The sequence below is a fragment of the Tachysurus fulvidraco genome, chromosome 3, assembly GCF_022655615.1.
Source record: "Tachysurus fulvidraco isolate hzauxx_2018 chromosome 3, HZAU_PFXX_2.0, whole genome shotgun sequence".
Lineage (NCBI taxonomy): Eukaryota > Metazoa > Chordata > Actinopteri > Siluriformes > Bagridae > Tachysurus > Tachysurus fulvidraco.
This window is the reverse complement of record NC_062520.1, coordinates 29868964-29883890: the sequence shown is the minus strand read 5'-3', so window position 1 is coordinate 29883890 and position 14927 is coordinate 29868964. Positions and strand designations below refer to the sequence as shown.

General features: G+C 42.7%; 1 protein-coding gene across 2 annotated transcripts in view; it reads right to left on the bottom strand.

Moving 5' to 3' along the window:
• The window catches only part of adamtsl4 (ADAMTS-like 4), a 37510-nt gene extending 23166 nt beyond the window's left edge, over window positions 1–14344 (bottom strand). Inside the window, exons 1-4 of one of the 2 annotated variants that reach the window (XM_027155618.2) lie at window positions 14159–14344; window positions 12160–12229; window positions 5208–5701; window positions 4692–5091 (exon numbers count right to left, since the gene is read on the bottom strand). In XM_027155618.2, the coding sequence (XP_027011419.2) occupies window positions 4692–5091; window positions 5208–5701; window positions 12160–12229; window positions 14159–14181 (987 nt within the window). In that variant the 5' untranslated portion in view covers window positions 14182–14344. Of the gene's footprint in view, window positions 1–4691; window positions 5092–5168; window positions 5702–12159; window positions 12230–14158 lie in introns of both variants that reach the window. The other variant, XM_027155607.2, reaches the window with a different exon arrangement.
• Between the last annotated feature and the right edge of the window lie 583 nt (window positions 14345–14927).

Here is a 14927-nt window from a genome sequence, read left to right as displayed (position 1 = left end):
TATGTGTTACATTTACATATTTACTCTCACAAAGGGATACCGATAATTGTCGAGTTGGTGTAAGATATGTATCTGTTCGCTAAATAGACGCTAACGCAGGTGGCACACTTCTCTTGCACCTGCTGCTAGAGCACACCTGCCAAACACACACACACACACACACACACACACACACACACACACACACACACACACACACACACACACACACACACACACACCCCATTAGATGGCTGTAGAGAGTACACGTGCTGAGAACTTGTGCTGACTAATACCCAGCTGTCTCTCTCTCTCTCACACACACACACAAACACACGCACCTAACAGCAGTAAGCCTCTTATGGTTTATGCTAAACTGAAATATTTACAGAAAGCACACACACACACACACACACACACACACACACACACACACACACACACACACACACACACACACACTTCTCACTAGTACGATCTGATATTGCTGTTTGTTTGTGTGTGTGTAGCTTCTTGGATTATGTCTCTGCTCACAAATTCTTTTGCACCTCTTGAGAGAATAACGGCTAGTGCGTGTGCGTGTGTGTGTGTGTGTGTGTATGTGTGTGTGAGTGACTACAGAAATGTATGCAGCTGCTTTAGAACTTATGCAGCTGGAGAGTAGAGTACAATACAGAAAGAGAGACAGCTACAGAGTTAGACACACAGAGACACACAGAGACACACAGAGACACACAGAGACACACAGAGACAGTGGGCTGCACTGGGACTGGACAAACACACACAGAGGTTCCCGTGAGAGGATATGAGCACCTTTTAGGAAGCGTCTGACTCAGCAGTGTTTCCATGAAGAGAGAACCACAGGTGATGGCCATCTGTCTCCTGTCAGCTGGGACATCTCTTCATTTCCTGTGTTCCAAAAGCCACTGACTTTATTACATTACTGTGTGGTTTACAGTATACTGTGTTTTCATTCGGATACAGAGAAGTGGCAAGAACACAGTGGTTTAACATAAACCACACCCACTCCTGACACGCCCCTTTATACCACACCCCTTCATCCATTCATCCCACACCATTTCATTCCTTCACCCATCACCATTTAATCTCATACCACTTTATAATACGTCGTCTAATCCCACATCACTCCACTCATCACCATCTAAGGCCACACCATCTAATCCCACACCTCTTCATAATACATCATGTAATCTCACACCACTTCACCCCTTCATCCCACACCATCTAATCCCACATCCCTTTATAATACATCTTCTAATCCCACACCATCTAATCCAACATCCCTTCCTAATACGTCTTCCAATCCCACATCCTTTCATAATGCATCTTCTAATCCCACACCACTTCATCCCTTCATCCATCACCATCAAATCCCACATCCCCTCATCCCACAGCATCTAATCCCACATCCCTTCATAATGAATCTTCTAATCCCACACTATCTAATCCCACATCCCTTCATAATACATCTTCTAATCCCACACCACTTCATCCCTTCATCCCACAGCATCTAATCCCACATCCCTTCATAATGCATTTTATAATCCCACACCACTTCATCCCTTCATCCCACACCATCTAACCCCACATCCCTTCATAATACATCTTCTAATCCCACATCCCTTCATAATACATTATCTAATCCCACACCACTTCATACCATCATCCCACAGCATCTAATCCCACATCCCTTCATAATACCCCTTCTATTCCCACACAGCTTTATCTTTTTATCCTACAGCATCTAGTCCCACACCCCTTCATCCATTCATCTCACACCATCTAGTCCCAAACCTTTCATCCCTCACACCATAATCCATTATTCCTCATCCTTTTTATCTCCTACCACTTCGTCCGTTCATCCCACACCCTTTCAATTTTATACCCCAGTCCACCATGTACTGTAGAACTCCATTTCATGACTCCATTTGGAGTGCTAAAGTATGTGCCCTCTGTTGGCCCTCTATCGATCTGCTCTCATGATGGTCAGTAGTGTCTTTTATCCACGATACCCTGGAAGCAGTTTCACAAGGTCACGCTTGCGGACAGTGTGGTTTATAATATTTATAAGGTTTATATATTGGCCCTGCTAATATTTACTCAGTGACCATGGAGGGAAAGGAATGAGGGATAAACAGAGAGATATGGTGCTGTATCCTGTCTCTCTCACCTCGTCTGTCCCTCTCTCTCTCTCTCTCTCTCTCTCTCTCTCTCTCTTTCATTTCCTTCTTTGCTCTGTCTTTCTGAGAATCCTGGTATGTGTGTGTATGTGTTAGCGTGCAAAGACAGTGCTCTCATTCATTGCGCTATAACTTAGGTGCGTCATTCCTTCTTCTGTTTTCCCTCTTTTTCTGAGTCTCGGTTCCTCTCTCTGTCTTTCTCTCTTTCTCACACATACACTGGGGAAGTGAATCTTGCCCATACATTGGCTAATGAATGGTTCAGCCATCACACAACACAGAGGTGGATCAAAGAACAGCTTCCTGACCATGTGTGTGTGTGTGTGTGTGTGTCTGTGTGTGTGTGTGTGTGTGTGTGTTTTCTTTCAATTACTGCTCACACCCTTTTTAAAATAGTGCCACTGTGACACACAGATACTTTACAACCACAAATGCGGCTCTGGGTAACCTCATGCCATTTGTAATGGTGCCATTTATAATAATGCTCATTTCAATATTTAACTTCCGTCATTTCTGGACTAGCACATCTACCATAAATCCCCTCCCTAATAAACAGGCAGCTCGGTGTGTCGAATCAAACGTGATGTACGGTCAGAACAACGCGGAAAGCGTCATGTACAAATGAAATTCAGATTAAATAACACGTGTTTTACAGAAAAAAAGACCTACAGGGTTGAAAACATGGAGCACAAAACCACAAAGTGAGCTCAGAGGAGAAATGTCCCGGCTGGGCTTCTGTACAGTCTGAGTCTACACGACCTGACCGACGCCTCATGCAGCTGAAGACTCGTCTCTCTTTCACATCCTGTACTTCTCATTAATAAGAATAACACACAGACAACATTCCCATTCACTACGGAGGAGGGGCAAAGGCTAGTGGAAAAAAAAAAGAAAAAAAAAAGGGGTTGTGGACAGATGGACAGACAGATGGACAGAGAAGCAGATTAGACATATGGCAGACAGTCAGATAGACATAGAGACCAACAGACAGACAGATATTCATATAGGCAGACAGACAGGAAGACAGAATGACATAAACATATAGGAAGACAGAGAGGTAGCCATATAAGCAGACAGATGAACAGACAGACAGAGATACAAGTATAAACACAGACAGACAGACAGACAGACCCGCAGACAGAGAGACAGGCACAGACAGTATAAAGCTGTAGTGCTTTCAGACTATATGACCTATCATAATACTGTACAAATACTGTAACCAGTGTGTGTATAGAAGTATGTACATGTGTGTGTGTATGTGAGTGTGTGTGTGTGTGTGTGTGTGTGTGTGTTCCTGCACCCTGCCAACAATCTCTGAAGCATGAAACGTTCCAATCTGAGATATGTGTGAAGCTCTTCCAGCTCGCAGCGCACAGGGTGGTACTGCACTAGTGCACCAGGCTCCAGCCGTCTGAGAACACTCCTCTTACCACTCGTTTATTTCAGCGCTTCCAAACACTTCGGCCAAATCATCTTTATTTTCCCTCAATACCTTTCAATCACTTCAGAATCTAGGAGCCTTTTGTAGCAGTTCCTTTGCTCCAAACCGCAGGAAGAGGATATGCTCAAGGATACATGGAAAAAACAGTCCACCAGTTTCGGAGAAATAAACACAGCACAGAGAGGCATGTGAGAAATCTGAATAGCTTTTAATCTGCTTATTTAGGGTTGCAGTGAACTCAGAGAGTTCTCTTCTAATTCAGCCCTCACTTCTCCATTCTACAAAAATGTAATCAAAAAAAAAAAGTGATCAAATTTTCCACACACACACACACACGGTCTAACTCGAGTGTCAGTGGACTGCTATGCTACATTCACAATAATCTGCACATTAGTTATGAATATGATGCAACCAATTAAACGTCTTGCTCGAATGATTAACCGGTCATCAGTGTGTGTGTGTGTGTGTGTGTGTGTGTGTGTGTGTGGTCCAACTTTTCTTCAGTTTCCCACTCTTTTGTAAGTTCCTACCTGTAATTAGCTCCCATTATCCTGTAATATATGACCTCTCATAATGTTGTTACGAAAGTGAAGCATCGAAGGACGCATCGGAGCTTGTTTGTGCCTCTAGTAGCTTGTATAGTTAGCTTGTAATCTCCCAACAAATCCAAGCAGATAACATGTCTGTTAAACTTAAATGCGATTTAAACAAACCTAGTGTGTATAAATATAAATATAAAAAGTGGCATGGAGAATAAAAAAGACAGGCCACACCCACAAGCGCTAACCATAGAAGCGCTAACCACAACAAAAGTAACATAAACAACATAAACATAGACATAAACAACCTGTACTTGCTCACTAGTTATCTGATGTCACTGAGTAACAGATAATGTCTCACCTTCTGTTTAGCAAATAATGCTAGGTAGCAACCTAAACATTTAGTAAAACATAAATAAAAATGACAATATTCCAAACCACAAACCGCACATACAAGATTACTAGATGTACAAAGAGACCATAGCATCTGTATGTATTTTGTCCTAAATAAAGATACATTAGTACTCTTACCTCTACAGTGCACTTCCGAACCTCTCGGTCTTTCCCAGAGCACCTGTAGTGCTGAAGTGGAACCACAGAGTGTTGAACATAAAGTGGCGGGCCATAGGGTGGTGTGTCCAGATGTGGGCGTGGCCTGTGGAGAGGTGAGGAGAAAGGGACGGTGGCTGGAGGAGGTGCACGCTTACTGATGGATCTTTGTCTTTGTCTCTTCCTCGACTTTGTGTCTGCTCGTACGTCCTTCGTATCACCTTGCGACTTCGCATCCTGTGTAACTGCAGTGGGTTTGACCTGCAGTGGCGCGACAGTGACGTTTCCATGGAGCCAGGAGTACAGCGCGTGCCGGTTTTGGCGATGAAGTGGGATTGAATATGGAACCCTGCCATAACCAAACTGACCAGGACGAATTGGTCTGTGGGATAGATAGATAGGTAGATAGATAGAAGGTGGGGAGGTCAGAAAAAAAAGAGTTAACCCATTTACACTCACCTTCTCACAGACGCCTGATCCCAATTGTTGGAGACTGACCTCCTACTCCCGCCTGCTCCTACTCTTCCTGCCCCATCATTGGATGGCCTTCTGGATCCTCTGCCTGACTGACCATTTGCACGCGAGGATGGAGAAGACAGAGATCTGTAAATTGAAATCGGCTGCTGATTGGCCGTTCCGACATCTGGTCGGTAGAGAGGAGGCGCGTGATTGGGCAGCTCTTGTTCAACCCCTTCAGGTATGTCTCGATAGAGGGGTAGTCCAGGACTCTGGTTGGCTGGATTTATTCTGTCATTGCCAGGATATGAGGAGGGGTAATAAGGCACATGTGGGGGCTGTAAGGGGGTGTGGCTTGATCCACCTGATGGCAGGTAACTTGTCCCGCTCCAGGTTTGGGGTGGTGCTATGCACTGTCTGCGCCTCTCAGTCACACCCACTCCACAGCTTTGAGAACACTCCACCCACTCACTCCATGGGCCCCATACACCTTCAAGCCCTACCCCTTCTGTCTGTCGGGGGTGTCGACCAATTGCCTAAAATGACCAGAAAGAGAGAATATCCTTCAGGTTTTGATCATATCTGTTGTTATTCCTGTGAAATCAAAAAAGACGGCCTGAGGCAATTACTACATGATGTGCGCACGACAGTAGGTAATAAACAGCTGTGAGTACCGCTTGAGTAATGTGCTAGAATGTGTTGAAACTCGCCTCCTATCAGGTGTGGCATCGTCCTGTCTCGGGAAGTTAGCACATCCAAAAATAATAACATTCGCAGCTCGTCTATTTGTTTTCTCACTACCGTGTGGCATGTCTCTCCTGTAGTGTTCACTATTTAGCACTCATCTGCCCTGTTGCCCCAGGCCATATCCGCTGATTTGCACATTTCTCCTTTACATGTACACACACTGTGTTTCTCTTAGCTCTAAATGCCAGGGGGCAGTTTAACATAAGTTCCATTGTAACTGTCTGTAACAAATTAATTTATTTGTCATTTTAAACACATTAGCATATCCTCTTATATACCTATATACCTATATATCAGCACTGTACTAGCATCAAACAGAATCAGTGAGTAAGATGTTTATTTTAAACTATATGTTTTAAATCACAAAACTCAGGACTTCTGGTAGTTCCCAGAGTATCTAAAGCACTATTCGGACGGGATTAGTTCTACGTGGGGACGTGCAGTAATGCAATTTTACCTCAGGACATCTGTAATATTAATTGGCCAATTCGCACGGGACAAGACATGTCAGTAAAACTAGCAGAAGTGGGAGGGGTAACTCACTTTACGCACCACAGTAACCTCCTTGTCGTCATGTGCGAATGACGTTGCTTCCTGTTTCAAGCGCCTCCATGCTTGCAAAGCGTGCCAAAAACTACTTTTAAACAGGAAATGACGGAATTTTATCGTAAATATTTACGGCGGGTCTTTTCGGACGGGATTAGTATTGCCTGAGGTAATTTTTCCGGACCTTTTTACAGAAGGTAAAAGTCGCCATAATCTTTACTGACATTAGCACTATTCGGACGGGATTAGTTCTACGTGGGGACGTGGAGTAATGCAATTTTACCTCAGGACGTCTGTAATATTAATTGGCCAATTCGCACGGGACAAGACATCTCAATAAAAATAGCAGAGGTGGGGGGGGGGGGGAACTCGCTTTATGCACCACAGTAACCTCCTTGTCGTCATGTGCGTATGACGCTGCTTCCTGTTATCACGTGCGCAAACAGACAACATGGCGCCTCCATGCTTGAAAAACGCGCCAAAAACTACTTTTAAACAGGAAATGACGGAATTTTACCGTACATATTTACAGCGGGTCTATTCAGACGGGATCAGTATTACCTGAGGTAATTTTTCCGGACCTTTTTACAGAAGGTAAAAGTCGCCGTAATCTTTACTGACAATGTCCGTAATGATTACCGAGATGGCGCATTCGGACGGGACTAAAATCACAGAGAAGCTCTGGTAATAGTTACTTTACACCACGTCCCCACGTAGAACTAGTCCCGTCTGAATAGTACTTAAGTCTACTAAAGGTGGTAGAGCGTTTTCTTATTTACACGTAGCTCCCAAACTATGGAATAGTCTTCCTGATAGTGTTCGGGGCTCGGACACACTTTCCCAGTTTAAATGTAGATTAAAAACTCATCTCTGTAGTCAGGCGTAAACATGATACATAATATTGTGCACTATTACATCAGACTTGCTCATTTTTTATGAACAGCAGACATGTTAGTCCCTCTACACTGCTTCTCTCTTTCCAAACATCCCGAGGCATCCAGACATTGTACAAGCTCTGATCGTCTTAGATGAGGCCGACTCTGTGAGAATCCTGAGAAATCTACAGATCTACCAGCTCCAGTTGAACTCTGTGATCCATGTGATCCTTACACCAATACATTTGTTTGACTGTATATTTGTAATCACACCCTTCAGTGTCACCCAGATGAGGATGAGGTTCCCCTTTGAGTCCGGTTCCTCTCAAGGTTTCTTCCTTTACCAATTTAAGGGAGTTTTTCCTCCCCACAGTCACCTGAGTCACCTCAGACTTTCTCATTGGGGATAAATACATACACACTGTGAATTAAATATATCGTGCATTTTTTATTACATTAATTCTTTATATTATTCCTCATATTTACCTTCTGTTTATGTTCTGTAATAAACAAATAAACTTGAATTGAATTGAATTGAATGTTGACACTAGGTCACTTTATCATGTTGTTCATTTTTTTTTAATAGTTCATAGACTCTGTTCTGGTCAAATATAGCTACTTTTGACCTAATGTTCAGCTGGTGAAACAGGCTGCAGGAGACTAATTTTATGAACTTTAGCCTAAGAACTTAATCCCAAGAATTTCAGCTCAAGGCTACAGTTCCTGCTACATCCATCGTGATCTCTCTGTCATTGCTAACCTCACACCCACAAACACAGAAATGCTATCTAATAAATACAACAGCAGGTTTTCTGTACATCTACCAAGCATATGGTTTGGGTGTTGTAATGGAAAACACGGACAAGAGTACTTTGTTACTCTGGTTCCTGGACAATATCTGAAAATATTCCATGGAACTGCTCTTAAAACGTAGAGCCAATTCACAACCAGCAAAATTAATTCAATTTTGGGAGCAAACTGTTGTTGCTCTGGAACCAAGAATTTGTGACATCAGTTCAATTTATTTTCATGAATGCAATAAAAAAGGAAACACTGAGCCAGGATTGTTAGCCCAAGAACTTGACCCAAGGAACTTAAAAACAGCAACTGGAATGTGTTCTTATAGCTTATAAGTTACCAGTAGCCGTAGTGAGACAGACAGAACACTGACAGATCATAGTAGCTCCACGAGTTAGATCCAGAAACTCTGGAATATCAGCAACTTAAAATCATATTCCTTAGCTCAAGAGTTTCTACTCAGGAATTTCAAGGATGATTAACAAAGAAATTTAAGACTGTGAACCTTGGCCGAAAATATTCTGTAAGTAATATTTTGTAAGTATTCAGCAATATACAATAAGACCATCCTTAAAAATATTCTTGTTTGCCGTAACCCGACCGACCCTGTCAATTTAGGACCGACTCAATTATTTATTTATTTATTTGCTTTAAGTCCGACCGACTTGCCGGTTGTAACTTTGCGTTAAGACAGACAAATTTTTTTTTTTTACTCTTCAAACAACTAAAACAAAAGCAATAAAATAATATTAATTATATTTTAGTAAGTATTGTAAATATATAAATTGCCTTGGACTGCATACAAAGACTACGTTCTTTCTTTTAAATAAAAACCTGTGACGTCATCTATGTTTACACTATTGGTTACCGGATGTCACACTATGGCCTGTGCGTTCGCGTCGTCTCATTCTCTATCAGAGTCAACGGTAAACAAAATGTTCAGGGTCATCGTTCAAAGTCATACGGGTTCGGGCGCCATAATACATCTAAAAAATTCTTTAAAACAGCTCGACACCGCTTTAACTTGGCACAAAGTTCTGGAAAATCTGTGTCCAGCGTCAAAATAAGGTTTGCAATGATGCGCCCGAAGGCACGCGTTGAAGACCCAGTCAGTGACATCACGATACTGTTACTGCAAACCAAAATATTTTTAAGGATGGCCTAATCCCAATCAAATAGGTAGGAATAGTGTGTAGTTATGAAAATGTGGAATGGGCATCATGGGTCCTGAAAAGTGCAGGGGTTATGGCCTAAAAGTTTAGGAACTTAAGGCTAGAAATAGTAATCCAGGCATATTAATACAAAATGTAAAGACCAGGAGCCTTTAAATCAAATCTTTTAGCCCAGGAACCTTAGCAAAAGGACCATCAATCTAGGAACTTTAGCCATGTAATCAAAGCCAAGGACCTTTAGTCCAGGAACGTAAGCAGACTACCTTTAACTTAGGAACCAACACCAAGGCCATTTAGACCAGAAGCTTCAAAACAGGAACCAAAGCCAAGAACATTTAGTCCAGGATCTTAGCCAAAGCCCTTTAGTCAAGGATTTCATGACCAGCTACATGCACCTCACTTCTTTAGCACAATTGCATGTGGTGTGTAGACGCTAACATAATCAACCGAAAACCAAAAATAAAACCTGGTACAACTTTCACAGTTGTTATTTTTTCACATTAGGATACGCCTATAACTGATGACAACAAGTTCCTTAGTTCCCTGAACAAACAGCACTGTGTTAGTGGTGAAGGTACCATTTTATGATGTAATGTGGTACGTGTTAGTGTGCAATATAATTCTGCATTGTAGGAAACAGGGGGTAGAGTGACATTTGGAACACAGCCCAGAAAAATAAGACCCTGGAAACCACAGTAGTGGGAGTTCAGTGCAATTTTATTTTGCCTTGTTTCCCCTTAGCTGAACCTAACCCTGAACATCGATGTATAAGAAATATGATTTATAAATGGGAGAATAGAGATGAACTAAAGCTGTAGTCGCAATAGAAATTTGATGAATAGAAAGTAACGATGACCATTTTCCCTGTAGCTAGTTTCACAGTTTCATAAATTAATTTAGAGGGAACTAAATCAATTCAAGGGGGGGCACGGGGCTTAGTGGTTTGCACGTTCGCCTCACACCTCCAGGGTCAGGGTTCAATTCCTGCCTCCGCCTTGTGTGTGTGGAGTTTGCATGTTCTCCTCGTGCCTCGGGGGTTTCCTCCGGGTACTCCAGTTTCCTCCCCCGGTCCAAAGACATGCATGGTAGGTTGATTGGCATCTCTGGAAAATTGTCCTTAGTGTGTGAGTGAATGAGAGTGTGTGTGTCCTGCGATGGGTTGGCACTCCGTCCAGGGTGTATCCTGCCTTGATGCCCGATGACGCCTGAGAGCACAGGCTCCCCGTGACCCGAGAAGTTCAATACTATTACAAAACGGCAACCTTACTTTTTAACCTGTCAAAATAGTTTTTTTTTTTAGTTATTTTAATTAAAGCAAAATAAATTAAAGTTTATTCCACTCCTAATCAGATCAGGACCCCATGCTCAGATATAGAACTGTTCTGACAATTTGTCCCATCTTCTGGAACTGTCCTACTATATTTTTGTCTACTTTATTACCGACCTCATCAGAAATGACCTCCAGCATTTGAAAAGTAGAGTACAGTAGAATTTTACCTCAAGACATTAAGACCCAGAAATATTAACTAGGGATAATTAAATCTCAGGAAGCTTTAGCCTGGAAACTCGGGTCCTGCTACATACTCAAGTAAAGTGTGTGTGTTACAAAGATCTAAAAATGTCTCGAGGTATAGAGGACAATTTGTCAGAATTCAGGCCCTTCAAAGGTCAACACAGCTAAATCCGTCATGGTACAGGTTAAAGTTGCAAATTCCCAGAGGGAGAGAGAGAGAGAGAGAGAGAGAGAGAGAGAGAGAGAGAGAGAGAGAGAGAGAGAGAGAGAGAGATAGATTCCCTAAATTCACCACAGCAGTCACACTTACAGTGATTTTCTGTAAGTAACAGAGATTTATAGTAAATGTAAAAAAAAAGAAAAGAAAAGAGAGGTGTGCAGAGGTGTGTGTGTGTCTGTGTGTGTGTGTGTGTGTGTGTGAGAGAGAGAGTGTTATAGTAACACCTATTATAAAAATTAGGAAATGGCTGAGTCACATAACGGATGACACAGTAACTACACACACGCATGCACGGACACACACACACACATACACACTCGCACGCACGCACGCACGCACGCACGCACACATGACTCACAGATTTCACTCAATCCTTCTGCAAACAAAAACACGCACACACATGCTCTCCAGGGTAAATACACCTACACACACTACTGAATTTACACACTATTGAAATTAGAAACACACACACACACACACACACACACACACACACACTGTGAATTCATGTCATCGGTCAAAATGTCACAATAACGGAAAAGTCCATTCACATTCGCTATTTTAGGGGGCAGTAACACTGTGTGTGTGTGTGTGTGTGTGTGTGTGTGTGTGTGTGTGTGTGTGTGTGTGTGTGTTCTAAGTGGACACAGCCTTTGGAAGGAATGCGACTCTTATACACTTGATTCATGAACGCATTTAGACAAATCACTCTACACATATACTCACTATAGCTCCATGACGACTCTGTGTGTTCTAGCATGTGGAACAATGTTATTTAATACAATCATTTATAACCGGAGAGGATACGACTGCTCACTTAAGAGATATGTTAATAAAACTCCCCCAAGCTAGCAACACCACCAACAAAATAAAGTTCACTTAAATTCCAGCATTTGAGACACAGCCTTAGATAAAATAGTAAACAAATGTTTAGTATGTTTGTGATGATGCTCACTAGTTAGAACGGATACTGACACAAGCTCTTTAGATAACACAGCCTTGCATTACTCGGTGAATCAGAGTCAAAAGAATCAAATCACTCGAGTGAATCATAACAGACATACAGTAAGTAAATAGAGATTTATCATTTTTTTCAATGTTTCTTTTAATTATTATCACTTACTGTTTTGTTGGCCTTTTCGACGGCGCTCACACACACTGCGCTCAGCACTATGCTCCATAATACACACCACCTGCAGAAAGATGAACACACATATACACACAGTGAAACATGGTGAAGGAAAAAAAAAAAGCAGACATTCACAACCATCCGTCAGTCAAAATAAAAATTACAGTAGCTCATCTGCCTTCACTGTCGACATATTCACTGGGATCAAATATTTTACTTCCTGCACATGACCATGATTTATTATCTCATGGCTTCATTAAGTATAAATAAACAACCTGCAAAATAATAAGCTGCACTGGATCAAGTGCTATTCTATAAGCTGTGGTATAACGGGTGTTAATTTAAATCAAATTTACAGCAGCATTTACATCCAGGGTTGTTCCTATTCCTATTAAATTGATGTCAACACTCATTTTTTTTCATTCAAACGATCATATCAGTCTTTATATTTTTCAGGAGGTCTTTTAGTATTTATGTTGCCATGAATTATGAACAAACACCATCTGCATCTTCGGTCCAGATTTTTTTTTTTTTTTTAAATTTTAAGGTGTTTTAAGCAAGTATATAACTCTATTCTGAATACCAGGAACTTTCCCACCAGTGAAGACAATTTATGTATATAACACACCTGAACAAACACACGACTGAATCCTAACACCACTGTACACTTTGTAATCTTCTCACACAACTGAGCTCTTTTTAGAGTCCTAACAGGAAAAGGAATAGTTTACACTCCAGTCCTAACAGAAAACTACACATTTAAAAAAAAAATTTGTCTTAAGACACAACAAATCTGTACTGTTATGTCTGAACACCACCGAGAGTGACGTGTTTGTACGGCACATGAACGGAACCTCCAACGTTCTTGTTATATCTTAGGTCCAATAATAGCCATCGTGTTTACAAAGTAGCACACATGCTTCATGTTATTAGTCCAACACACACACACACACACACACACACACACACACACACACACACACACACACACACACACACACACACACACAGTAAGTGTGGAATGCAGAGGACTATAGTGAAACTCTCATACACACTTTATCTGAATGGCTTGTTAATTAGCTAATGAGATGTTTGAGTCTGCATCAGTGAGTGTTTATTGCCCTGTTGGTCCCAGATATAAGGATTCTTATCAGATATAAGGATTCTTATCTTCAGTCACTTGAACACACAGACACACACAGACACAGACACACAGACACACACACAGAGGGGATTTTTTCTGATTGCCTTTCCCGATAACCACTTTTGGATGTCAGTGGTTGTGCCATGTATTAATAATAACAGTATAAAGTGACAGAGCAACATTCTGCGTGCTGCCACAAACCACACACACACGCGCGCGCGCGCACACACACAAACACACACACACACACACCAAACCAATCACTCCTGTCTTTCAGCACGTGTGTAAATGTGGTGGGAGTCTGTGTGTGTGTGTGTGTGTGTGTGTGTGTGTGTGTGTGTGTGTGTGTGTGTGTGTGTGTGTGTGTCCATCATTGGTCATGTTCTTGGTCAATAATGACAGTATACTACATTCCGCGTGCTGCCACAAACCTCTCTCTCTCTCTCTCTCTCTCTCTCTCTCTCTCTCTCTCACACACACACACACACACACACACACACACATACACACACACACGTCGCTGCCTCAGCGCGAGCCCCTAATTACCGCGGAAACCCGCGAGCCCCTCGCGCGAGCCCCAAGTCAACAGTCTCCCCCTCGTAAAAAACTGTGGCACAAAGCGTCTCAGTGGGACTTTAGCAGCGCGCGCGGGTTTTTTCCCCCCACTCTCCTTTACTGGCTATCCAAATCCTTCATAAAGTATTGAGTTAACGAACAACAGGGCGGAATATAAGAGATGGGGTTTACCCGTTAAAAAGAGTTAAGTGCAAGAAAAGTGCACAAAACGCTCGCGCGCGCACACACGGGTTTAGGAGCTGGTTGCTCATAAAGTAAAGCCAACAAACTCACCTGCACGTGGACTCGCTCCTCATTTCTGTCTCTCGCGCTCTATCCTTTTAACTCCCGCGCGTGCGTCTACATTAAAGCTTCGCGAGCGACTTTTCCCGAAGCTGCTCACCAACTTCTCTCTCTCTCTCTCTCTCTCTCTCTCTCTCTCTCTCTCTCTCTCTCTCTCACACGCTCGCGCTCTCCCCCCTCACTCTCTCTCTCTCTCTGTCTCTCTCTCTCCCCTTTCTCCTCTCTCTCACACTCTCTCTCACGCTCTCTCTCTATCTCTCTATCTCTCTCTCACACGCTCGCGCTCTCCCCCTCACTCTCTCTCTCTCTCTCTCTCTCTGTCTCTCTCCCCTTTCTCCTCTCTCTCTCTCTCTCTCTCTCTCTCTCTCACACACACACACACGCTCGCGCTCTCCCCCTCACTCTCTCTCTGTCTCTCTCCCCTTTCTCCTCTCTCTCTCTCTCTCTCTCTCTCTCTCTCTCTCTCTCTCTCTCTCTCTCTCTCTGCGTGTACCTCTCCCTCTTTCTCCCTCTCTCTCTCTCTATTTCTCCCCACTCCCCCACCTCTCTCTCTCTCTCTCTCTCTCTCTCTCTCTCTCTCTCTGTGTCGCCTTCCTCTGTCAACACAGTTTGAGCGCGCGCGCGCGCGCACACACACACACACACACACACACACACACACACACACACACACACACACACACACACACACACACATGTTCTTGTAAAAAAAACTAATTTGACGTTGGACAGTTCAGGGGGTGTTGTCTCAGAATGGGCG